This window comes from Nymphaea colorata, chromosome 10, assembly GCF_008831285.2.
Source record: "Nymphaea colorata isolate Beijing-Zhang1983 chromosome 10, ASM883128v2, whole genome shotgun sequence".
Classification (NCBI taxonomy): Eukaryota; Viridiplantae; Streptophyta; class Magnoliopsida; order Nymphaeales; family Nymphaeaceae; genus Nymphaea; species Nymphaea colorata.
In genome coordinates, this window is record NC_045147.1 from 2093424 (window position 1) to 2118787 (window position 25364).

A 25364-nucleotide genomic window follows, 5' to 3' on the forward strand; every position below is an offset into this window, starting at 1 on the left:
CATTTTGATGTTATAAGAACCTATTCATTTTATCTTATTATAAAAAGATTATTAAACTCCAAAAATGGAGAAACTTAACATATGTTTTTCATCAACCTATTCTTAAGATACTATGAGTGATGTTAGGTTGCAAGAAAAACACTTTAATCATCACATTTAAATGATTCAGTTATTATTCCTAAGCTAACGATCTAAGACCTACCTATATATATATATATCTCCCTTTCCTCTCTCTTTCTCTCTCTCTCTCTCTCTCTCTCTCTCTCTCTATATATATATATATATACATATATATATATATATATATATATATATATATATATATATATATATATCATTTTTTGTCATTTTCCTTACATCTGCCCCACCATCCATGTCTCATGAGGACTGGATTCATCTAATGATTCGCCTCATTCCGATGGCTAGTCTTATAGGAAAAGGACTTCAGAATCTCATTGTTAAGATTGAGTTGGGTGGATTGGGGTGCGTATGCAACAAATATACATTAAAAAAAAGGACAGTTAGGCTATTTGAGAAATTTTTTATAAACTTTTCTTTTTACTTTTTCAAGGTATTTTGGTCATTAAACACCTCTATAGCGTGGACATAACCAATTTCACTCGCTGTCTACATCCATACCTAGGTGATTTGTCCAAAGGTGCTTATGGCGGCCAGTACAAATTAATCAATTCAGTTTCTTCTACTTGAAACCTATTACAATTTAGATAGTATTGACTATTTCTATTAGTCACAAATAGAAAATACATCAGCTGGATACTTAAAATGTATATTTACATGAGTTTATTTCAACCAAAGTTTATATGGCTTACCTCTTAGATTTGAAAATCATTCTTTCCCAAATCATGTCTGCAAGGTTGAACATGTATTATACGGATCAAAACAGGCCCCTAGGGCATGGTTTGCCCTCTCTTAGCCTATTTCTCCAAAATCTTGGAACTAAATGAGCTCAAATAGATTTTTATCTCTTTTTATTTTGAGAAAATGAGAAATACTTGTATATGTTTTTGGTATATGTGAATGGCATGACTATAACAAGCTCACCAAAAATATATTCAGTGTCAATTTAAAATCATGCTTGCCATTAGAGATTTGGTTGAGTTTCATTTCTTTTTTGGAATAGAAGCAAAAAAGTTGACAATCAATTAATATTATCTCAAAGGAAATGTGTGTTTGAGCTCCTCAAAAGAATAAGTATGCTTAGAACTAAAGCAATTTCAACTCTCATGGCATGCTCTCATGCTTTATCCATATAGACTATATCAGATTAACAAGCTCAAATTCTTTACCATAGAATTGCTGAAGCTCTTCAATACTCTACTATGACTCACCTGAACATCTCTTATATTGTCAACAAGTTCCCGCTCGTAAGATATTTTATTATGGTCTTGTTACCAAACCTAGTTCAGTTCTTAATATTAATGCTTACAGGGATGCAGATTGTGTCAGATGTCTTGATGATAGATAGTCTACAAGTGAATATGCAACATTTATTGGATCTAATCCAGTTTCAGGGATGGCTAAAAAACAACTAGTTGTCAATCGTTCTAACATTGAGGCTCAATATCAATCTATTGCCAACAGTGCTACTAAAATCATGTGGCTATCATTTTTATTAATAGAGCTTGTTGTTGCTCAATGACAACATCTCATATCATGGTGCGACAATATCGATGGATCCTATCTTGCAGTCCACCCTGTGTATCATAGCTACAGCAATCATATAGAGATTGACCTTTATTATTGTTCGAGAAAAATTGGCTAGAAGAGATTTGAAAATTCAGTACATCTCCTCCAAAGATTAAGTTCCAGATATTTTAACTATGCCACCTAGCGAACAACACCATTATCAAATAATTAACAAGTTCAATCTTATTACTGATGCAGTGAGCTTGGGGGTGGTGTTAACAAAATTATTAAAGACAATAAACGCAACAATTATCATTCCTTGTCAAGCAAGGAGACTCTTAGAGACAATCAACTCTTGTCAATCAAGGAGACCCCACAAAACTAATGAAGACAATAAATGCAACATTATCATTCCCTGTCAACCAAGAAGACTCTTGGAGGGAATCAACTCTCATCAATTGGAGGGAATCAACTCTCATCAATCAGGAGACTTTTGGAGAGAGTCAACTCTCGTCCATCAAAATGAATCATATTGGAGATATGGAGACTTTATAAATGAAAATCGTATCTCTTAGGAAACAAAAGTGAATGATTTTTTTTGTAACAACCCAAAAAGTCCTTTTTAGGTATCTCCTCTATATAAAGGCAACTCTCTACTAGAAATGCAACAAGCTGAAAACAGAGAGAATAGTGGATGTAGGCCGGTTTGGCCGAACCACTTTAAAATTTTTGTCTCTTTCAATTGTTTTTCTTGTTTAACCTTTCAACAAGGAGGTCGGTACCAGCCCCAGTTAAGTTAACGGGCTGACAAGACATGAACCTGTACTGAGTATCAAGTCGCATAGTGATGTCGTTAATGGAGTTGGTCACATCCCCAACAGTTCCTTTATCTTATGGATGGGATCTGGTTTGAAAGTTTGTCATTTTCTGTTGTATTTAATCATTCAACTCATCCTCTAATGTATGCACCCATCCCCCATCCTCTGCGTTTTTATTTAATGTCTACTTGAAAGAAACCACGTGCAGCACAAAACCAGTAAGACTTTGCCGTTATTGCTTTGCCGTTATGCCTTCAAAGCTCTTACTTTTACTTGGCATTAGGTGAATGGATGATATATCTCTCAACTCAGGTATCGTGGTTGCTATCGTTTGTGACCCAAAAAAATAACACACCAAAACATGACGACAGTGACTACAAAATATGAACCATGAACCCCTTGTGTATAAGTCACCTTGTTGTCCGGTTGTTTGCTGTCCGGTTGTGCTATGCCCTTTCAGGCACCCCTCCTCTACTTATTGCAGTCTTACTGCATAAGACAGGTGCATTAGCATAGGGCTGTCAACGGTGGATCTTCGTGATTCTGCCATTTAAATCTGAAATAGTTCAGCCTGTAAAAAATTCAATTAGTAATCAGATTTGGTTTTACTATAAAGTTTCAAAAACATATCCATGTCCAAAATCTAACTAAAATCTAAGAAAGATTCCACCACCAGATTATGTGTAAAAAGTGCATCTTAAGCTAATCGATTTCCAGATTATGCTCCAAAAATAAGACCCAAACGGAATCTAAAATCCAAGCCTAATCAAGTATTCGACTATGTCAAGCTGGATAAAGATTGGATACAGCCCAAATTCCAACGGCTTTGCAGAAAGACTATAACAAAGATACACACACAATGTAAAGCTGAAGAAAGAATCTGTTTTCTTTGATTTAGTACTGCAACAAAGCTATGATATACTGAAAACAAAGATTTCTAAAAACGAGTCTTCGCCAGCATCATACTAACTTTTGAGAACTCTTCGGCAATATCAGAAAATTTTGAAAACGAGGCAAAAAACAGACGATTTTTTGTGACTATCATGCACGTGTAAAACATAGTCAGAAATATTGTTTTCACATTTTAAATGGAGTGGTATAATACAGCGAACATAAAAAAATACGAAAAGAATACAGGAATTTTCTTTTAAATAAAAATCTTACAAATTAAAGAAAAATTAAATTAAATTCATAGGACAACATCAAAAAAAAAAGTAAATAAGCAACAAATAAAAATTAGAAAACAGGAACAAGTAGTATGATATTAAAAAGTGTGAAAAGAAATATTTAAATGAAAAAAAAAAGAAAAATAGGAATAACACGCTTTTTTTAGTTTTAGTGTCTTTTCAAAAAAATAGTATTTTTTACCATTTTATTCTGCCGACCTATTTTTTCTATTATGAGTTTTTTTTTTACTATGGTCTAAAAAAATAAGCTGGCAACTTGGCAGAAGTTTGTTGACACGTATGACATATCTTTGGTTGCCGTGCTTCCGGCTTCCACTGCAAATCACTTTGAATAAGCGGCTAAGCGTCGACCGTGCAGCACCATCCGCACATTCCACCTTTTCGGCATTTCTGACTTAGTGCAGATGGCCACCGTGGTCGGGCATCCGGTTCCAGATGAACCATCAGGACATAAAATCACATTTTTCTAATCCATCGTCATATTCCCTCTCCTGGCTAAACCGCCTTCTCTATCAAGCTGCAATGGCGAGCATCTACCGAAATGGTCTCCGTACCTAAATCAACAAAAAAAAAAAAAAGACAAGTCCAGGAAAAGCCATAATTAGTGACTATTAACAAATGGCCTCACTCTCGATCTCATGGAAGTCAAAGAAAGATGAACCCACAATTTTAGGCGAGCAGCTCGCTCTTTTTCAATTATGGCCGTGATTAGTAAAAAAAGCGATTCGGCCATGTTTTCGAACTAAAGATATAATGGAAAACTACGGGAATCTGATGGCGTTCAAAAGTTTATACAGGCAGGTTCGTTTTTAAAGGTGATTCCTATTGACTCAAAACCACCGATAGAGGAATATATACTTGCAAACCTCCTCCCCTCCTTGCAGCCAGAGGCCTGTGATACCAACATGGGCAGAAGCAGCATGTGCAGATGCAGCAGAAGAAGCAGCATGTGCAGATGCAGCAGCAGCAGCAGCAGTTCTACTACCAGCAGGAAGCTAATGGCTTTGGCCTTCACAGTTCTTGCTATGTTATCACCCCTTTACATTGACCGGAAACCTGCAATCAGGCTGGAAGATGAAGAAAGCAGCCCAAGGTGGTTGATGCCCTTCCTCCTCATGGGATTAATCATGGCAATCAGCTTCACACGCTCTCTTGACAGGAGATTTGCCAAGTTCGACCCATATTGGATACACAGGATTGGAGGTTCTTCATGTGGAATCATCTCGCTCCTGGTAATGCTTGCTTTGGTCCTCAAGTGCAAGACTTCTTTAAGTAACTGAGGAACTGCATGTATTTTCAGTTCAACACAAAAGAAAGCTGATGCAATTTACCGCTCAACCATGTCACTCTCCGGAGTCTTTGGTTGTACCCTTGAACGTCGATGGTATTGTGCAAAGTATGGAAATGTACAAAAGAAAAACATACAAAGTTAGGTGTCATAATTTGTATCAAGTCATTACCTTGTATGATGACAATCCTTTGCCGAGTTCCAAGAAGTAGAAAAGTCTCAGGTTTCATTCATCATCTAAAATGAAACCTCATCGGTTGCTGTCCAGGCAGGTTAAGAAGCTTAGGTTTGCACGACAGCCATAGCATTTGACATTCACAGACTAAAACGTAATTCGTGTATTCATTGATGAAATAAGAGTATATGGACTTTATGTATCAGTCTGTCAAAATATAAAATGCATATACACCTCGCCCTTGTACAGGAAACTAGCTGGAAGGGAACAAAACTCCAGCAACTAATATTGACAAAGAAAAAAAAAAAAAAGATACAAACAAAGATCAGGAAAAGAAACGTGGGCACAGCTCTTTGCAGACTTTCTCAAGCAGTGGATGAATGTGCTCCCCAAATTCGTTCTTCCCACATATGAAGATGAAAGAACTTAGATAGGGGTAGCAAAATCCTTTGGAATCAAACAATTACCTCCCAACCCAATTATTTGCAGCTGAAGGTTTGAATGGCCATCCAGAAATTTAGCTGTTACCTGCAGAGGCCAGGAAATGTAAGTTGAGTTTACATGCATTCTTTTTGGAGGGGGGTTTCTGTCAACGCCGCCCCAAAAAAACCCATCCAAAACACCATTTACAGAATCTTTTCTGCAAAAGTGAATCAATTAGGATCAAAACTGTTCAAGTTCTATGAAGACTGAAGAGTATGATGAGGGGATGACCAAAAACAAGCAATCCGAGTCAGTGCACAACGCAGTTTATTCATTGATTAGCATACAAAGAGGTTGATAGTCCAACATAAGACATAATCATGGAAGGCCAGGAACTAAAAAAAAAATAGAATACCAAAGTGCAGTGGCAGCGACAGAAATTCTGGGCTAAGGTGCATTATTTCAAAAAAAATTCTCATACTTTAAGGGGAACCAGTACATAAAACAATTATATAATTGAAGGCCCTCATATGAACATAAAGAGATTTTGTGTGGCTGGTCTGGGCAGCTGCTCATACCAGCCACCATGTAGTTCCGCTACTGTCAAGATCTGAAATTCACCACAATCTAGGCAACAAATAAGAATCATGAACAAAAAAACTAGAAGCATGATTATAGAACTATGGAAACTTAAAAAAGCAAATGAAATACGAATCACTAACGTAGGCAAATCAACAGGTGGCTAAAGCAGCAACTTAGCACTAATAGGCATCCCAACCTCCATAAATAGAAGGCATGTTAAGGCTTTCATGTGTACGGAGAAAACACACAGCAAAATGGCTTTCACAAATCACAATCTACAGGAAATAAAATGGATATGGGAAGTGAAAAAGAAAACATGCTTCCAGTTGTGACCATTAAGAAAAAAAGAAATGCAAAGGAAGGTTGTCTATGATACATAATTCAAGCATACCTGAGTACACCCAAACAGCTTTAGCTCCCGAAGTGAGACACAGGAATCTGCAATCAAACCAAGCGCCTCATCTGTCAACTTGCGGCACCACGATAAATCCAATCGCACTAATCTTCTTGTGCAGCAGCTTGCAATTGATAAAGCCGTGTTGTGGGCGACCTGCACCACATGTTATAATACAAGAGATTCAGAAGCAGACTAAGTGGCAAAAAGACAAACAAATCAAACAAACTAAACGATAATAACCACCATAGCTGTACCCTCTCTCTCCCCCTTCTCCAAAAAAGAAGAATGGAGCAACTCCGCATGAACGCCAGTATTGTTACATGGCAAGATAAAATATGAGAAAAACAGGACATGCACATTATGAGGAAATCAGGCTCTCTCTCCCTCTAACACAAATTAGGAAACCCCACATGACTGCCAGTATCGAACAGCAAGACACAAGTATGGGTGTCATGAGACTGGAGGCACAAAATAACAAATTAAGAAAAAGAGAAAAAAAAAACAGCAAGAAGAAAATCAGCACACTTGCAAACCAGTTTTAGGCCAATATGCTCAAGGCACTGCCAGACTAAAATATGGGTGGCATGACATAGGAGGCACAAACCAGCACATTGTGAAAAAGAAAAATGAAAACCAAAAAGAGGAAATTGGGCACCCATTTTCACTTGCAAACTAGTTCGTCTAATACGCTTAAACCACTGCCAAGCATACGCCAGAACATTAGCCACACCTAAAACAGATATGCCTAAGATCAAAGACACAAACTTATAATAATTTACTTAAACCTTCTAGTTCTCTGCAGATTCAGACTATACATTCCTGCTTCTAGAGGCATGACAATAAGGGAGAGACATAAGGCAACCGATAAACCTATTTTGTTAAAAGCATTACGGAGGTGGATGAGGCATGCCTAGGCTGGGCTAGGTGCTTTGAGTGGTAGCAAAAAACGTAGAAATGCAACATCAAATGATATTATTACATATAGTCATATATACAAACACATAAAGATTGTTAAAATAATATGAATAATTCAAATAAATGTGCACGCAGACACATAGTCACACACACATTTTTATAGAATATGTTGTCAAAAGCATTAGGCACAGCCTAGGTAGTTCGATCCTAAAACCCAGGCAGGACTAGGAACATCATGTGGGCCATCTCAAAAAGGGAAACCAATAGAATGCAATACTAAATGTTAAAATTGACAACAAAACAGAAGCGTTTGTGAAGGAAAAACAGTCAAGTTATAGTAACAAACAATTCAAATGCATGATATTACATTTATATAACATTTCGTGACATGTTAATTGTAGAAATAATAGACGCACAAGAACCGAAGATCGAACACAGATGTAACGTGGAAAACCCTCAACTAGAGGGAAAAAACCACAGGTGAGGAGGTCTGGTGCCCACTAGCCGCCAGACTCTCTCTCTCTTAGAAACTTCATTAACTTGCAAGATTAGGGTTTACAATGGTATAAGTATGCCCAAACCAGGACACAATGGATCGGGTCCAAACCCGGACCCATACAACAAGATCCATCAACACTCCCCCTCAAGTTGGGCATACATATCAAACATGTCCAACTTGGATACATTTCTCTCAAATGGAGTTACATGTAAAGCTTTAGTTAGAATATCAGCAGTTTGGTCTTCAGACTTCATGTATGGTAATGTTAACTCCCTAGCATCAATTCTTTCTCTGAAGTGACGGTCAGTCTCAACATGCTTTGTTCGATCATGAAGCACTGGATTGTTAGCCAAATTAATCGCAGACTTGTTATCACAATACATCCTCATAGCCCCTTCAATCTCTATCCAATATAAGTCAACAAGATCTTTAGCCACAACAACTCTGATACTCCAGTAGCAACTGCCCTATATTCAGCCTCTGCACTTGAGCGGGAACAGACATCTTGTCTCTTGCTTCTCCAAACAACTAGATTTCCCCCCAAGTAAACGCAGTACCCTGAAGTAGATCTTCTGGTGTCAACACAATCTGCCCAATCTGCATCAGAATACCTTTCAATTTCTATAGACCTTTGTTTCACATATAGAAGTCTCTTGCCAGGATTCTTCTTCAAGTAACACAGGATTCTATCTACAGCCTTCAAGTGTGCATCCGTAGGTGCATGCGTAAATTGGTTCATCACATTTACAGCAAAGGTGATATCCGATCTAGTCAGAGTGAGGTATATCAATCTACCAACTAGACGTTGATATTTCCTATTAGCTTCTTCACACAAAAGTTCTCCATCCTTGCTACCGAATTTGTGCCCAGCATCCAGAGGAGTAGAAGCTGGTCTGCATCCCAGTTTTCCTGTCTCCTTCAGTAAATCCAAGGTATACTTCCTTTGATTAAGCACAAGAGTTGTACCTGATCTGGCAATTTCAATACCAAGAAAATACTTCAGCTTGCCAAAGTCCTTGAGATCAAATTCAGCCGATAGTAAACCCTTTAATCTTGCTATCTCTTCTTCATCATCACCTGTAACAATCATATCATCAACATAAACCAACAGTAGAGTAACTTTACCCTCTATCCTCTTTACAAACAAGGTATGATCTCCATTTCCTTGTTTGTAGTCATGTTTATTCATAACAAGTCTGAGACGTTCAAACCATGCCCGGGGAGACTGTTTGAGCCCATACAAAGCCTTCTTTAGTTTACAGCATTTTTCAGGTCTCTCAAAACCCAGGGGCATACACATATATACTTCCTCTTCGAGATCTTCGTTGAGAAATGCATTTTTAACATCGAGTTGGCACATCTCCCAACCCTTCAGCACCGCCAAAGAAATAATAACTCTAACAGTATTCATCTTCGCAACTGAGGCAAACGTCTCTAAGTAGTCGATCCCATATTTCTGACTAAATCCCTTGGCCACCAAACGTGCTTTGTACCTCTCAATGTTCCCATCTGATTTGTACTTAATGGTGTAAACCCACTTTTACCCAATCAAATGAGCTGCTTCAGGAATCTCTACCACCTCCCATGTCTGATTTCTGTCTAAGGCCTCCATCTCTTCTTGCATAGCATGAGTCCACTTGGGGTCACTCTGAGCCTCTGTAACATTCCTGGGAATCACAGCCATAGACAAGGAGGATACAAAACATTTGTAGTCAGTGCTCAATCTAGAGTAAGATACAAAGTTACCAATAGGGTGTTGGGTACATGACCTGACACCCTTTCTCAAGGCAATATGAAGATCCTCCTTTTCATTTTCTATCTGACTTTCTCTGTCAACAGGTTGCTTCTGAGCATGACTTGGGTTATCCAAGGAAGAAGTAAGATTGGGATTCGGAGCGGACTTCTCACCATCAATCACCTTGTCAGTACAAACTCTTCTCTTAGAATACACCTGCCCAAACAGACGATTGCATTCTTTTTCTGTCTCCATAGGACACTCTCCCTCCTTTCCTTGTTCATATACCTCAATAGACGTCCCTGGTATGGTAGCAAAGTTTCTTTCTGGATTATCTTCAGAGTATTCTGTGGCGAAGTCTCAAATTCTCACCGGCAGTGATCTTCCAGACCTAAGATACTTATAATAGACTGAGTCGCCTTGCAGTCACTCTTACTCAGGCTACACATGACACCCCAGTATCTGCTCTTGTGATGTCAGGTGGACGTGGCCATAGTTCCTTTGTTGAATCTAGGGGACGTGGTACAGGTCATGGTGCAGGACGTGGCAGATTTCAGTACTCCTATTGTGGTAAATTAGGGCACTTAGAGGATCGATTTTGGGACAAACATCCCCACCTACATTCTGCTGGTCCTCAAGGACGTGGTGGAGGAAGGACGAATGCAGGAAAAGGATCTTCTTCTACTGCGACTTCTTCACAGGTTACGGCGTCTATCGTTGAGTCTCCTACTCCTATATCTCCATTATATTCTCTCAACTTAAGGAAGGAAGAATATGATCTGGTTCTTGCTCAAAAATCTACTCCTACTTCAACCAGCACAACTACCTACCATAGACTCAGCTTTCTCTGTTGGTGCCCCTACCAGTGACCTAGGTATGATATGGATGATTGACTCAGGAGCATCCAAGCATTGTTGTAATCAGCCATAGATGTTTTCATCGTTCACCAAGTTCACTACACCACAGCACGTCAGGTTAGCTGATGGCAAGTTGTCCCTTATTCTGGGCAGTGGTGATATCTATCTCACACCTTTTGGCACCATTACACATGTGCTATATGCTCCACGATTTCCTGTTAACCTGTTATCTGTTAAGCAATTGGCTAGAGATTTACAATGTAGAGTCATTTTTTTATCCTGGTTCATGTTCTTTTCAGGACTTACAAACTAGAAAGATGATTGGTGGCGGCCATGAACGGGAGGGGTTCTATTTGCTCTCTGTCCCTATCGATGTTGCTGCATCCTCCTTCACATCGAAGTCTTCTCCTTTGCCGTGGCATCTCAGACTGGGTCATCCTCCTGTGTCCAAGCTTCGTCGTATTTTTCCAAACATTCCTGCATCAAAGTCGTTCTTATGTGATGCATGTCAGTTAGGCAAGCATACACGTAGTAGTTTCCCTTCAAGTCAGAGTCCATCAAGTCAAAGTTTCTTTGATCTTCTGCATGTTGATGTTTGGGGTCCAAGTTGTGTTCCCTTTCGTTCATGTTTCTGGTATTACCTTGTTCTGGTTGATGATTTTACTAGAGTCAGTTGGGTATTTTTGTTACGGGACAGGTCTGAAGTCATTTGTATTATTCAGAAAATTTGTCATTGAAATAAAAACTCAGTTTGGTGTTATTGTCAAAAATATTCGCACTGATAATGCTCTTGAATTTAAATCCTCGGTTCTACTTCAATTCTATGCCAATCATGGGATTCGCCCACAATATACATGTCTCCACACATCCCAACAAAATTGTGTTGTTGAACGCAAACATCAACAACTTCTAAACGTGGCCCGCACTCTCATGTTGCATACTCATATGTCTGCATATTTTTGGGGTGATGTTATTCTTACTGCCTGCTACCTCATTAACAGATTGCCCTCGTCTGCCATCCAAGAACGTATTCTCATTCAAATACTATATCCAGATCGACCATTGTTTCATATTCCTCCTAAAGTGTTTGGATGCACTTGCTTTGTACACATCTTGGGCCCAAACAAAAACAAACTTGCAGCCCAAACCGTCAAATGTGTGTTCATTGGATATCCTGCCAATCAAAAAGGCTACCGATGTTTTGATCCCCAGAACAAGAAAGAGATTATCAGTGCGGATGTTACATTCTTTAAGTCGCGTCCTTACTTCACATCAAATACCACTGTGACTGAACTCCTCGTGTCTGTTCCTCTTCCTATTCCCCTAGTATCACTTGAGTCTATCCCTTCCTCTCAACCACAGTCTTGTGATCGTTTTCTTAAATCTCCAATAGTCTATAATCGGCGTCAAGATCCTTCTCCCAACCGTCCACCAGAGTCTTCTCATGAGGCAAGTTCAAATGATAAGACTGACTCAGGAAGAAATGATAACTATTATGCAGATGATCTACCCATCGCCATTCGCAAGGGCCAGCGACAGTGCACAAGACATCCTATCTCTAACCGGTTTCTATGGACCATGTGAGCACGAGTTTGGTACAGTTTGACCGAGCTATGTATAGTCATACTATTCCGACCTCTCACCACCAAACCTCGTTAGATTCACGATGGAAGCAAGCCATGCAGGAGGAAATGGATGCTCTTCTTTCTAGAGTGACTTAAGACTTGGTGGACCCACCGATGAATTGTGACGTTGTTGGCTCCAAATGGGTTTTCACCATCAAATATCATTTTGATGGGTCTGTAGAGCGCTTCAAATCTCGTCTTGTTGCTAAAGGCTATACACAAACTTATGGTGTGGACTTCTTCGAGACGTTTTCGCCTGTGGCACGGTTAGGACCATTAGGTACTATTCGCCTTATTATATCTCTTGCAGTTCAACAGGATTGGCCTCTTTTCCAACTTGATGTGAAAAATGCATTTTTATGTGGTGATCCCTCTAAAACAGTCTATATGCAACAACCACCTGGTTTCGAACGGCAGGGGGGAGTGTTCCAAGGTACGAAACTCAAAAAGGCTATCTATGGGCTTAAACAAAGCCCTCGTGCATGGTTTCATAAGCTAAGTGAGGTTGTCTCTAAGTGTGGATTTCAAAGATCCCAGTTTGATCACTCGTTTATCAAGAGAGGGACTTCTGGTATAGTGATATAGATTGTATATGTTGATGATATTGTCCTCACTGGAGAAAGTATTCATGAGTTAACTCAGACAAAGGAGTTTCTACAGAAACACATTGTCAAAAAAGATCTTGGTCCACTTCGTTATTTTCTTGGCATTGAAGTGGCTCGCAGTAATAAAGGACTTGTGATGTCTCAGAGGAAATATGTTCTTGATCTTCTACAGGAAACAGGGTTATTGGGAGCCAAACCGGCTACACTTCCTATGAATCCTCGAATTCATATTCATGATGATGACTCAGAGGCTTTTGACTCCCGTTCTTACATATCGTTGAAAGGGAAACTTTTATACTTGACTATCACTCGACCTGATATCAGCTTTGCTGTGAACAAGTTAAGTCAATTCATGGAAAAACCTTGGAAAATTCATTGGGAGGCTGCTCTAATGGTGGTAAAATATTTGAAATCAGCCCCAGGAAAGGGGTTATGGTTCAAAAAGGGAGCATGTGTGGACATAGAAGCATATAGTGACACTGATTATGCAGGGTCAGTAGATGATAGGAAATCGACTACGGGTTTTTGTGTCTTTGTCAGTGGGAATCTTATTTCTTGGAGAAACAAGAAACAGAATGTGGTGGCTAGATCTAGTGTTGAGTCTGAATATAGGGCTATGGCTCAAACTGCGGCTGAAATGTCTTGGGTCAAATTCGTGCTTCTAGAATTGGGGATTTTAGTGACATTCCTAATGAAAATGTACTGTGACAATAGAGCAGCAACCTACATTGCAAATAACCCTGTTTTCCATGAGAGGACTAAACACATTGAAGTAGATTGTCATTATGTTCGGGACTTGGTACAAGAAGGAGCCATTGACACCATTCATGTCTCTTCTGAAGATCAAGCTGCTGATATGTTCACTAAGGTTCTTCCCATCGGCGATTTCTTGAGAGGATGTAACAAGCTGAGCATGATTGACATCTATGCACCAGCTTGAGGGGGAGTGTTAATACTTATAATAGTTGGGTGGAGGCTTTCTGAAATATTAGAAAGTTGAAAGAGGTCCACTTAATTATTGTCTTATGTTTAGTGGACTAATTTTGTAAAATTGGTAACACACCCTAGTCTCATATTAATATGAGATTAGGATTACATGAAGAATGAAGAAAAGTTTCCTCTCTCTCTCTCTCTCTCTCTCTCTCTCTCGTCCTCTCACTTTCTCCCTCTATCTCTCTTGCCCCTTTCTACTTCCAATAATAAACATCATCATCAGCTAGTAAACTGCATGCGAAGAAGAAGTTGATACCCAACTACACTGTCTAGATGCAATCCTCACGGATCTCAAGCAGCATTTGGCGACAACTCATAATAAGATGATTATACAATACAATTGGAAATGCAGAGACCTGCAGTTTTCAAGTTGGGCACTGGGTCTATCTCTATAGAGTGCAGACCCCCACATGGACTAGGCCATGTGACCTCATGCGGCACGGCCAAACTGGCCCCCCGATTCGTTGGGCCTTATCAAGTAAAAGGAGAAGTGGATCCCTGGCCTATGAACTGCTCCTTCCCGAGGGAAACCTCATTCATCTTGTGTTTCATGTTTCCAAGCTAAAACCCAGCTACGATCTGCCTTCCAGAGCTGAAGCTGCCCCTGTCCTAAAGGATCCCGCTGCCCTTTTCCCTTACTGAAGATTGGGCACAAGAAGGGTGAAGAAAAAGAAGAAGCTGGAGACAGAATGGCTCATAGAATGGTCTACTTATGAAGACCTTCCCACTACTTGGGAGGGAGCAGACAACATACAGGCAAGGTTTCCGACTTCACAGCTAAAGGACAAGGTGTGATCTGAAGGGGGCAATAAATGTTAGACTTCAGACCCAAATCTGAAGTGGGTTCGGCTGTCTTGGGTCTACTTACACTTTATGTTTGGTAGAGTTTGTTGTTTTCCATAGGGTCTAGAGTGAGTCGGGGCTACAAGGCTCCCAGTTAGGTCTGTCTTATGGGTTGGGGCACTAGAGTCCAAGGTAATAAACCCAGACCCATAACACTGTATATGTTAACTCGTTGGCAGGGATAAACCTTAATGGAAGGTTTTAGTGCATTTGCAGGAGCTGGGGTCAACAGCCTTAAGTCTGATATTATTGTGAAGAACTTGTTAGCAGGGCCTAACACCTTCAAACCATAGGTCTTCGACCTCGAGGCAACCTTGTCCCTGCCACAGGTCTTCGACACCGAGGCTACCTTGTCCCTGCCATTCGATGGTTGTGGGGTTTTATCAACCATGGCCAACAAGTTGTTTGGAATACTTGAGGTGACCTCAGCATCCCTGCCATTCAATGGTCTTCGGGGTATATATATTGTGATGTTATTCTCAGATGATTTTTCGTTCACAAGAACTGCTGCACTATCTGCTCGGTTTTTATTATTCTTATTGTTATTTTTTTGGTTCTCAAAGACATAGTGTTTCTCTCAGCAATAAGCATCTTTGCTTTTAAAAATAGAAAAAAAAAGTGCATGAAGCACACAGTTCAAGCACCACAAGCACATCATACTGTGTGTACACCTGATCCCATTGAGGCACAGACATCAGGTCTTCTTGTGCCTCATCACCGTTTTTGGTGCATGGAATGGCTTGATGTGTTGTAAGGTGTGTGCACCATGCCTTCACATGCACGCACTTAACAACACTAGGAAAAATAGAATGATAATTTAGGTCATCAAAGAAAAATTCAAAGCCATTGAGCGCCCAAGTAAGCCTATGCATTCTAAGCGATCTTCTAGGCATTTTCAAGTGGCAGATCACTAGGGCTGTTCATGAGCAATTCGAGCTGAGTTGAGCGAGCTCGAACTCGGCTCGTTTGTCTTGAAAGGAACTCAAGCTCGGCTCGAGCTCAATTCCAGTTCGATTTCATTAGCTCGAGCTCGACTCGGCTTGAGTTTCGATTCAGCTCGAGCTGAAGATTGGCTTGAACAGAGCCAAGCCTTTCATTAAAAAATTTATTTTTTAAAGGAAGAGGCAGCATATCGACTTGAATATGGAACCTCCCACATACCAGTCACGTGTATACCCATTTGAGCAATCTACTTTTTTTGATAATTTTATGAGACGTATTTTATATATTTTCTTTATCGAGCTTAACCGAGCCGAGCGCACTTAACTCGAGTTCGACTCGTTTAGGTTGTCAAGTTCATTTCTTAACTCGAACTCGACTCGTTTAATAAACGAATCGAGTTCGAGTCAAGTTTATCGAGCGAGTTCGAGTCGAGCTCGAGTTAGCTTGACTCGTTGAACAGCCCTATAGATCACCTAGGAACAGCTAGCTTAGGCAAATAGCAGGCCTAGGATCCGGGTACAAGCCTAGGAGAGCCTTTTAAAATAGGATAGATTCCAAATTATATAAGCCTAAAATAAGCAAAAAAATAAAGGCATCCAATAGTCACCAAGCCTGCATACTGCACATAAATGAGAAAAATCTGCTCAGAAGGGAACCAAGGGTTAGATACAATAATTGAATTTGCTTATTAGAGAAATGACAAATTTCAAGTCCATAAAATACCTCTTTCACTCCATTAGCAGAAAAATCAGTCAACGATTGTCCTGAGGCAGCCAATAATACTGAAATGGCTTCATCACTGCAACAAATAATAAATTGAGACCACTAGATAACATAAGACAGCAATATTTTACAAATATTGCCTAGAGAAAAATACAAAGACAAAGAAAAGAGCGAGAGAGAGAGGTTAGTGGAAATTTGATTATAAAAAGCCAAACCTGATTCCTTCTTTCAAATCATGACATAAAAGTATGAAGAGAAAGAAAAAGAACATATAAATTCCTATTAAGGCAAGTGAAAACAAAAAGGAGAGGGGGCATATATCTATGCCATGACCCATAGATACAATTTTGGCCTGTAACAAAATATTAGTGGCAGCCACAACTGCAGATATCGTTCTCGGGTTTTTATCGGCCAGGTATTTCTTGGGTATCTTTCGGCAAAATATTAGTTAAAAATAAAATAAATGAGAAACTAATAAGAAGAGATAAAATATCTTGTTAAAATAAACTAGATAAAACAATGAAAATAAAGTTGAAAAAATCAAAAAAAATCAAAAAAATATCATGATGAAATCACGAAAAAACATTTTTAATGCTTTTTGAAAATATCGTGTACTTGTTCAGTTTTCAAAATCTTTTTTCATTTTTTTTCATTAATATTGCAATATTTGTGGCTATGGTGGCAGCAGTAATTCAACTATTAAACGGCAGCCATATACCATCAGCTTTGGGGTTTATAATCCATACATCCAATGCTGTACATATACTATCATATGAGGGCATATCGTACGACATGTACCATCATGTTTTAAAAATACGATATAATACCATGTGTTCCATAAACAAGTGGTGTATCGTGCATGTATTGCACATCTTGATACAAGCCCCCTATCGTATGATACAGGTCTATCTCGTGAAAAGAAGGTTTGAAGCCACCCCCCACCCTGTGCCAATGTGATTTATCTTTTAAAAGACACCTCTCCTTCATTTCTAAACTCATCCTACAGTTAGATGAGGGGGATATTGTGCTGATTTTAAAGGGAAATCATCGATTTCATCATGAAATAGCTGATTTAAGCACAGATCTGTGCATGGATGACTGATTCCCATTGGGAGAAAGGGATTTTTTCCAATTTCTTCACTGTAAGGTATGAAACCAATGTTGTAAAAAGAGTATCGTAAACTGTATTAGTCCGGCATTAAGATACATTGCATCGTAAAATATCATAATGTATCGTAAATTTCAATGTTTTAAAACCTGATGACTCGAGACTCGACTTATTCGTTCTTGACTCGTCACTCGATGGGTCAACTCAGTGACTTGGGCCGGGTTTTGTTAACTATTGTTTTAAAAGAAAACAATATATAACTTGTCATTCAAATATAAAAAAGTTGTAAGAACTAAGTCATATTATCTCTTTTGATAACAAGATCTATAATTGCATTTTTCAAAGAAAATTGTGTGGCAAGAATCAATATATCAATGAAAAAACAAATCAATAAAAATCAAACACTAGGATCAACACATTCAACATTTACAACTATCTAATGGTTACCAACTTTGACATATATGTTAATATGATATAAAACTAAAAATCCATAAGTAAAGAGTCCAATGCCCTAAAAACTGGAAATAATACACCGTATAAGAAGTTAAACCTAATTAGTCTTATCTTTTCATTTGTAATATATACATTCAATAAATGAGAAATCATTCTAAATTCTTATATTTGAATAAGTTAGAAGATTCATGTCAAAATTTAAGTAATTAATAAACAAATGGCCTTGTTAGTTACAAAATACAAAATTTATCACTAGACTTCACCAAGTCAAACAAGTTTTGGCTGAGTACCAAGTTTCGGCTGAGTTATGGCCAAGTCAAACTGAGTCACGGCTGAGTCATGCCAAGTTTTGACAAAAACCGAGTCCCCTTACTGGGTTAACTTGTTAGAAGGCCAAGTCAAAAGGAATCAACCGAGTCAACTTGACTCGGCGAGTTTTTAAACACTAGTAAATTTATTTTTTACTATAGAAAAAAAAAGGAAAAATAGATAAAAAATCAAGAATAATATGTTCTTCATGAAAACATGTACAAAATAGTAGGCTTATTATAGCCATGAAGTTACAATTCATCATTCATAAACATTCATAATTTATAACAATATCATTATACTTCTAGCACATCAAGGAGGAAAACATAACATAATATATATCATAATCAGAGATTCATAAATCATAAGCTCCATAAATCTATGAGATAACACATCAAAAAAACAAGTTTTAATTGTTATACATTACATCACAAGATGATCATGAAATGGTGAAAATTTTCAATGTCAATACATATAACAAATGAAAGCACTCTCGAGTCCTCGACTCTCATTCACAATCTTCATCATCTTCATTTCCATCTTCATCTTCATGAAGTTGAACATTTTCACCGACATATCCAGCAAGCTCTCCTTCATCAGCAAATGTATGTTCTTTCAGCTTTAAGGTTGAAACATTGAAGATCATCATCATCAAATATTATAGTTGGTTCTTCCTCAACCCATGGTTCTAGCACATCAAAGTTTTTCAAGCCGATAGAATCAAACTGAGATGTGTGCTTTTTTGTAATTGTCTATGTTAAATAAGAGAACACTTGTCGCTTGTTACTATATATTTATATATACATATTATATGTTGTGACAAAAGGAATGAAAGAGAAGAAGTCATCATTGCATTAACCCTAATCTCACCTTAAAAGAGATTAGGGCAAAGCTATGGAATTATGAAAGTAGTCCAAGACTAAAACAGAAAATACTAAAGAGAGCTTGGACTAAAATTAATAAAAGAATAAGGGCAACACAAACTTAAAGAAATTACAAATAACCACCTACTAACTATAACTTTTATTTTCCACTGCTCCCCCCTCAAAATGGAAAATAAAAATCTATTATGCTCAGTTTGTCACAACATCTAGTAAAATCTCCAATAGGAAGAGGTTTTGCGAACATATCTACAACTTGCCTTTCTGAAGTAACATGAATGTTAGCTATAGCTCTGGCCTGCACACAATAACGAATAGAATGACAAGCCACTTCAATATGTTTTGCCCTTTCATGAAAAACTGGATTATTAACAATATGTGTAGTTGCCTTATTATCACATATCATCTCTATTGGTCTCCCACACACAATGGTAGCTGAGTAATTTTACTTGAACACTAAGGCCATCCACCATCAATCTTATTTATGTCATCTCAAAAGTAGTTGGAGTCATAGCTCAATATTCTGACTCTGCACTAGACCTGGCCACTATTGTTTGCTTTTACTCCTCCATGATATATTATTATTATTCCCAACAAACACACAGAATCCAGTAGTAGATTCCATATCATCAATAGAACCTACATAGTCATCATCATAATATACCTTCATATCTAAAGAAGACCCTGTTTGAAACAAGAGTCCCCTCTCTGAAGATGACTTTGAAAACCTAAAGACAATCATGGCTGCTTCCCAATGAACTCTCATAGGCTTATCCATAGACTAGCTAAGCTTTCCAAAGGCCAAGGATATATTCGGCCTGGTAACCGTCAAATATAGAAGTTTCCCAATCACAACCTAATGTGCTGTCTACAAGCTCTTATTCATCATCATGAAGATGAACTTTGGAATTCATTGACATGCTATCAAGTTTTGCTCTAAGCATGTTGTTTCCTGCAATAAACCAAGTACACACTTTCTCTGAGAAAGGGCAACTCCCTCTTTGTTCTTTGGCACTCCAATCTAAGCCTGGGCATCGGGCCGGGCCGTCGATGGGCCAGCCCGGCCCGGCCCGATCCGACCCGGGTCCGGGCCGGGAAAAACCTGGCCCGGGCTGGGCCCGGCCCGACTCCCGCCCTCTGCTCCCCCTCTCCCCCTCCCTCTCCCTCTCCCTCTCTGCTCCCCCTCTCCCTCTCCCTCTCTGCTCCCGCTCCCCCTCTCCCACTCCCTCCTCCTCTCCGCTCCCCCTCTCCCCCTCCCTCTCTGCTCCCGCTCCCCTCTCCCTCTCCCTCTCTGCTCCCCTCTCCCTCTCCCTCTCTACTCCCCCTCTCCCTCCTCCTCTGTCTCCCTCGCCGCTCCCCCTCCTTCTGTCGGGCAAGAGGAGGGCGGGGAGAAAGGGGTCGGGAGGGCAGGGGGAGGGCGGGGGAAACCGGGAAAGGGGGTCGGGAGGGCGCCAGGGCGGTCGAGGAGGGCGGGCCGGGCCGGGCTGAGCGGCCCGATGCCCAGTAACACTCCAATCCCCAAGAAGTATTTAAGACCAAGGTATTTGGCAACAGTGTTTTTGCAGGTACTTCTTAGTTTTTGTAATCCCTTGTTCATTATCACATGTCGAAAATGATATCATCTACATATACAACCATTGTTACAATACTCTTTTTACTCTTCTTAATGAACAAAGAGTGATATGAGGGAGATTGCTAAAAGCCAAAACTAGCCATCACCTTTGATAGCTTGTGAAACCAGGCCCATGGACTTTATTTGAGTCTTTGAGACCATAAATCACCTTCTTAATAAGCACACCTTGATACACTCCCCTTGTCATTCAAAGCCCGGAGGCTGCTACATATATATTGTCTCAAAAAGATCCCAATAGAAAAACATTTTCAACATCAAGCTGATATAAATTCCATCCAAAATAAACAGCTATGGGAATAGCCAAACAGATAATTCACAGCTGAGAAACAGGGGAGAGGGTCTCAAAGAAGTCAATACCATACATCTGAGTATACCTTATGGCAACAAGCCGTGCCTTGTAATGCTCCACTGATCCATCTGATCGATAATGCCCACTTGGAGCCAACCATATCTATGTTTGGAGGAGAATCAAAAAGATCCCACATCCCTCTAGATACCAACGCCTTCATTTCTTCTTCCATAGCTTTCTACCACTTAAGACCAAGAAGAACATGTTGGTAGCTAATAAGAATGGAAGAAACAGACAAAGTTGTAACAAACTGCTGCACATGTTTGTTGAATCTATTAGTAGCAACAAACTTGGAAATCGGATAGATAGTGCACTATCGTTTTCCTTTCCTTAAATCAATGGGTAAATCATCATCAATCACTATATCATCAATAGTAGAAGGGATGTCCTTAGAAATCTCAAGGTTAAAACAGGTATACTTACCTCCTAAAAAGGAGCTAGTGGAGGATCATGAGAGGTGGTGTCGCGATGGAATACGCAAAAGGTGGACGCTGGAATCGAGGAACATTATTCTCAACTCGAGGGGAAGGAAATAGAATGGACTCTAAAGGAACTAGAGGAATAGGCAAGAGAGGAGATGGCACCTCAATATTCTGAGCAGTAGCACGACTAGGAAAGTATCGTTGAGACTCAAAAGAAGGTAACATCAGCACTGACATACTCTTTCTTGGTAAGAGGATCATAGCAACAGTAACCCTTTTGATTTCTTAAGTATCCCAAAAAGACACATTTGATAGACAGAATTGAGAGTTTGTCTTTGCTTGTGCGGAGCATATCCACAAAGTAAGAGCACCCAAATACTTTCCGGGGTAAAGAAAAGAGAGAGTTTCAAAGACATAGAAGTTGCATAGGGAATCTATTCTCAAAAGGCAAAGAGGGGATTTGGTTAATGATAACATGCAATTAGTATAACATCCCCCCAAAACAGAGAAGGCAAGCTCATTTAGAGCATAATGGTATGGGCTACATCAAGAAGGTATTGATGCTTTCGTCCAGTGACTCCATCTTGTCGTGAGGTACGTGGGCAGGTATACTAAGGACAAATGTTATGATTCCTATAGAACTAAAGCACTGAGGTACGTGGGCAGGTATACTAAGGACAAATGTTATGATTCCTATAGAACTAAAGCACTGTGCAGATTTGTAACTGAAAGGCATTACCAATGCAAACATTTTTTACTGAAACTTCAAATTGAGTCTTTATGTCAATAATAAATTATTTAAGAATACACAACACTGCTAACCTATCTTTTAAGAGGAAGACCCAAGACACTAGAAAAATCATCAACAATAATGAGATAGTGTTTGAATAAAGACCGACTTGGAACCTTACTAGGCCCCCAAACATCAAAATGAATGAGCTCAAAAGGCCCTTGACTTGGCAGACTCTGACTCGAAGGAAAGTAACTACGATGATGTTTTCTCAGCTCACAAGCTTCACACTATAAGCTAGCTGAAGGAGGAAACTAAGGACATAACTAATGAAGTTTATTGACAGATGGATTACCTAGTCTGAGGTACAACTAAAACCAACGTGAATTAGACTCAACAGATTAAGATGCTACACCAGCTGGAGTATCAAGATAGTAAATGTCTCCTTCTTCATGGCCTCCACCAATCTTCTTCCCAGTCAACAAGTCATGAAAAACACAAGATCCTGGATCAAAGATCACATGACAATTTAACTCCTTTGTAAGTTTGCTCACAGACAGAATGTTCTTAGGAAAGTTTGGGTTGTGTAACACCCTCTGAATGTGGATGTCAGGTGACAAGTGAATGTCTCCTTATCCCTCAATCGAAGACAATCTCCCATCCACAAGACTCACATGTCAAGAAGGAGAATAAGAATGCCAACCAGTATAGCATGAAGAAACACTACAAAAATGTCTAGATGCACCAAAATCAACAATTCACACTTCTACCCAACAGAGTTGGAGACCGTACTAGATGCAAAGGTTGACGTAGAAGCAGCCTTTTGTGCAAGGAGCAGCATATACTCAGCACAACTCCTAGTAATTGTTTCAATAGAAGAAGGCGGGATATTCTCATGAATGGACTGAACTATCTTGGTCATGGGCTTGGACTTAGATGGCGTCAAAGTAGTAGGAGATCAGTCGTGTTTGTCCCAACATATGCTTTCAGATGCCCTAATTTGCCAGAATAAGTGCATTGGAATCGGCCTCTACCTCAAGAACCTCAGCCATTTTCTCCCACGGGTATAGAAGAATGACCCACGTCCACGAGCCCCTGAGACAGTTAAAGAAGAAGTGGATGAGTCACTAGGGCCCTGGGACAAGGAAATCGTAAGGAGACTCAACCGATTATAGGCTTCATCTAGATCCGGCATCTCTGAGCCAATCATCATCTATGCCTTCGCCACAATGTAATCTCGAGATAACCCTGAAAGAAACCATGCCACCATAGATGTTCCTGATTTGACTCACACGGAGGTTGCAGAGCATTCAACTTTTCATATACTAACTTACTACAGAAAAGTACCAAGCGAAGTCCCAATCACCCTGCTGAAGCTTGAGGATTTCTTGTTCCACCTATAAGATTTGACTCACATTCTTGTCTTGGGAGTAGGTTTTCATCAAAGACTCCCACATGCGCTTAGCAGTCCTGTAATAGCAAAGTCCACTAGCAGTACGGGGCTGGACACTACTCATAATCCAAGCCATGACTTATCTTCCTTCCATGTGACATACTTTCCAATTTTATGTGCAGGTTCATTTTCTTCAACAAATGATCTTTCATGTGCCCCACTACAGACATCATAAAAGGGTGTGACCATATTTCATAATTAGACACACCAAGCTTAACCGTCGACCAATAGGAAAAAGGACTCAAGAAGGCCTTGTATGCGGCCCCTTGATAGAGTCTGCACTCATCATTCTTATTGGTAGCCATTAGAACCACAATGCCAATAAAACCTCAAGTCAACGCAATTAAACAACCTTAAGTTGTCACGAATCACCACAGTACAAGATATTCAACTCTGCTTGAAGGACGAAACAGGTCTGAGCAAAAAAAAAGCCACACCACTTTTTAAGGAACAAAAGCACCCTATTGCACCAACTCTAGGAATAGATACCACTGATGAGAGTAACCACATTGGGAAGAAATCTAAATTTCAGATTGCAGTGTTAATTTTCTTTCAACATCAACAGTGAGAAAATAGAAGAATGAGTGTTCAATAGTTTGAACCAATATAGGGAGTAAAATTGACATTCAATAGCATGGAGCTCCTCACAAACAAAAATCTGTCGTTTCAGATTTGGACTGCTAACCGAATTGTAGCATGGATTTGTTAAAGAGTGTTTCTGCAATATTAGAAAGTTGGAGAATAGGTCTTTAAATATTTTCTTATATTTAGTGGACTGAATCTGTAATTGTTATATTGCCAACCCTAATCTCTTTTAATATGAGATTAGGGTTACGTGAATAGAAAAAAAGTTCTCTCTCTCTCTCTCTCTCTCTCTCTCCCTCTCTCTTTCTCTCTCTCTCTCCCTCTCTCTCACATTCTCTCTCGTCCCCTTCTTCCTCCAATATTCAACATGGTATCAGAGCCACAGACCTAGGGCTGTGTGATCTAGGGTTTCATGCCTAGGGTTCCCTCCTTCTCTCATTTCTCTTCTCTTCCTCCAAAGTAGGGTTTCACACCTAGGGTTCTTGTTGTTTACAAAACAAGCAAGTTGAATGGTTGGTTGGATAGGGGCTAATCACGTTTAACATGTAGAAATGTGATTAGCACCCTTGTGTTGTTGTTGTTGTCGTTAAGTTGTTAAAAGTTGTTGCCGTCAAAGCAGATCACGTCGCTGAAATGGTGAATCAGATCAGACCTTGCTGCAACATCATATCTGACTCAGGTGCAGCCGTGGAAGATGTTCAGGCCAAAGAACGTCGGATCTGCTAAGGCAGTCTAATCTGTTTAGTCGTGTGGTGTCTGGTGGATTCCCACAAGCAAAGGTATGTCGTGTTGGCAAGTTCAGCCTTTTTCCTGCATCGTTGAAGTGAGACAGCTTTGGAATTGTATGGAGTAGACGGATTTTTGTTTTTCTATCTGCATCGTTGAAGTGAGAGTTTTTCTCTACTGTTATTATCGACATCTGAAAGTGTTGCATCCTATCCACGTCTAAAAACAGTCTTCCTATTTGTTTTGTGTTTGTGTTCAACCTGATCCTTAAGTGTATCTCATGGAGGTTACTGCTGCCGTAATCAGATTTTTATGTTGACCGTGTGGGGCAGAGTCAATCTGTTGTTTGTGGATGTAATTTGACGTGAGGAGCAAAATGATCTATAGATCGTGGATGTGAAATCTATAAGTTGAGGTTTCATTAGTTGTGGACTGCTACTGATCGTAAATTTTCTGCCTAT

At 39.5% G+C, this 25364-nt stretch overlaps 2 protein-coding genes across 3 annotated transcripts in view; one reads left to right on the forward strand and one right to left on the reverse strand.

Moving 5' to 3' along the window:
• Window positions 1–4369: 4369 nt before the first annotated feature.
• LOC116263154 (uncharacterized) lies at window positions 4370–5317 on the forward strand. The gene has a single exon (XM_050080303.1). The coding sequence runs from the start codon at window positions 4558–4560 to the stop codon at window positions 4930–4932; it is 375 nt and encodes a 124-aa protein (XP_049936260.1). The 5' UTR covers window positions 4370–4557; the 3' UTR covers window positions 4933–5317.
• The window catches only part of LOC116263153 (uncharacterized), a 35436-nt gene continuing 15335 nt past the window's right edge, over window positions 5264–25364 (reverse strand). Inside the window, exons 4-6 of one of the 2 annotated variants that reach the window (XM_031642769.2) lie at window positions 16255–16330; window positions 6512–6670; window positions 5264–5643 (exon numbers count right to left, since the gene is read on the reverse strand). In XM_031642769.2, the coding sequence (XP_031498629.1) occupies window positions 5542–5643; window positions 6512–6670; window positions 16255–16330 (337 nt within the window). In that variant the 3' untranslated portion in view covers window positions 5264–5541. The remainder of the gene's footprint in view (window positions 5644–6511; window positions 6671–16254; window positions 16331–25364) is intronic. The other variant, XR_004174576.2, reaches the window with a different exon arrangement.

Bases quoted from the DNA above. Each gene is read 5' to 3' on its own strand.
- LOC116263154 (XM_050080303.1), top strand. From the start codon at position 4,558: ATGGGCAGAAGCAGCATGTGCAGATGCAGCAGAAGAAGCAGCATGTGC.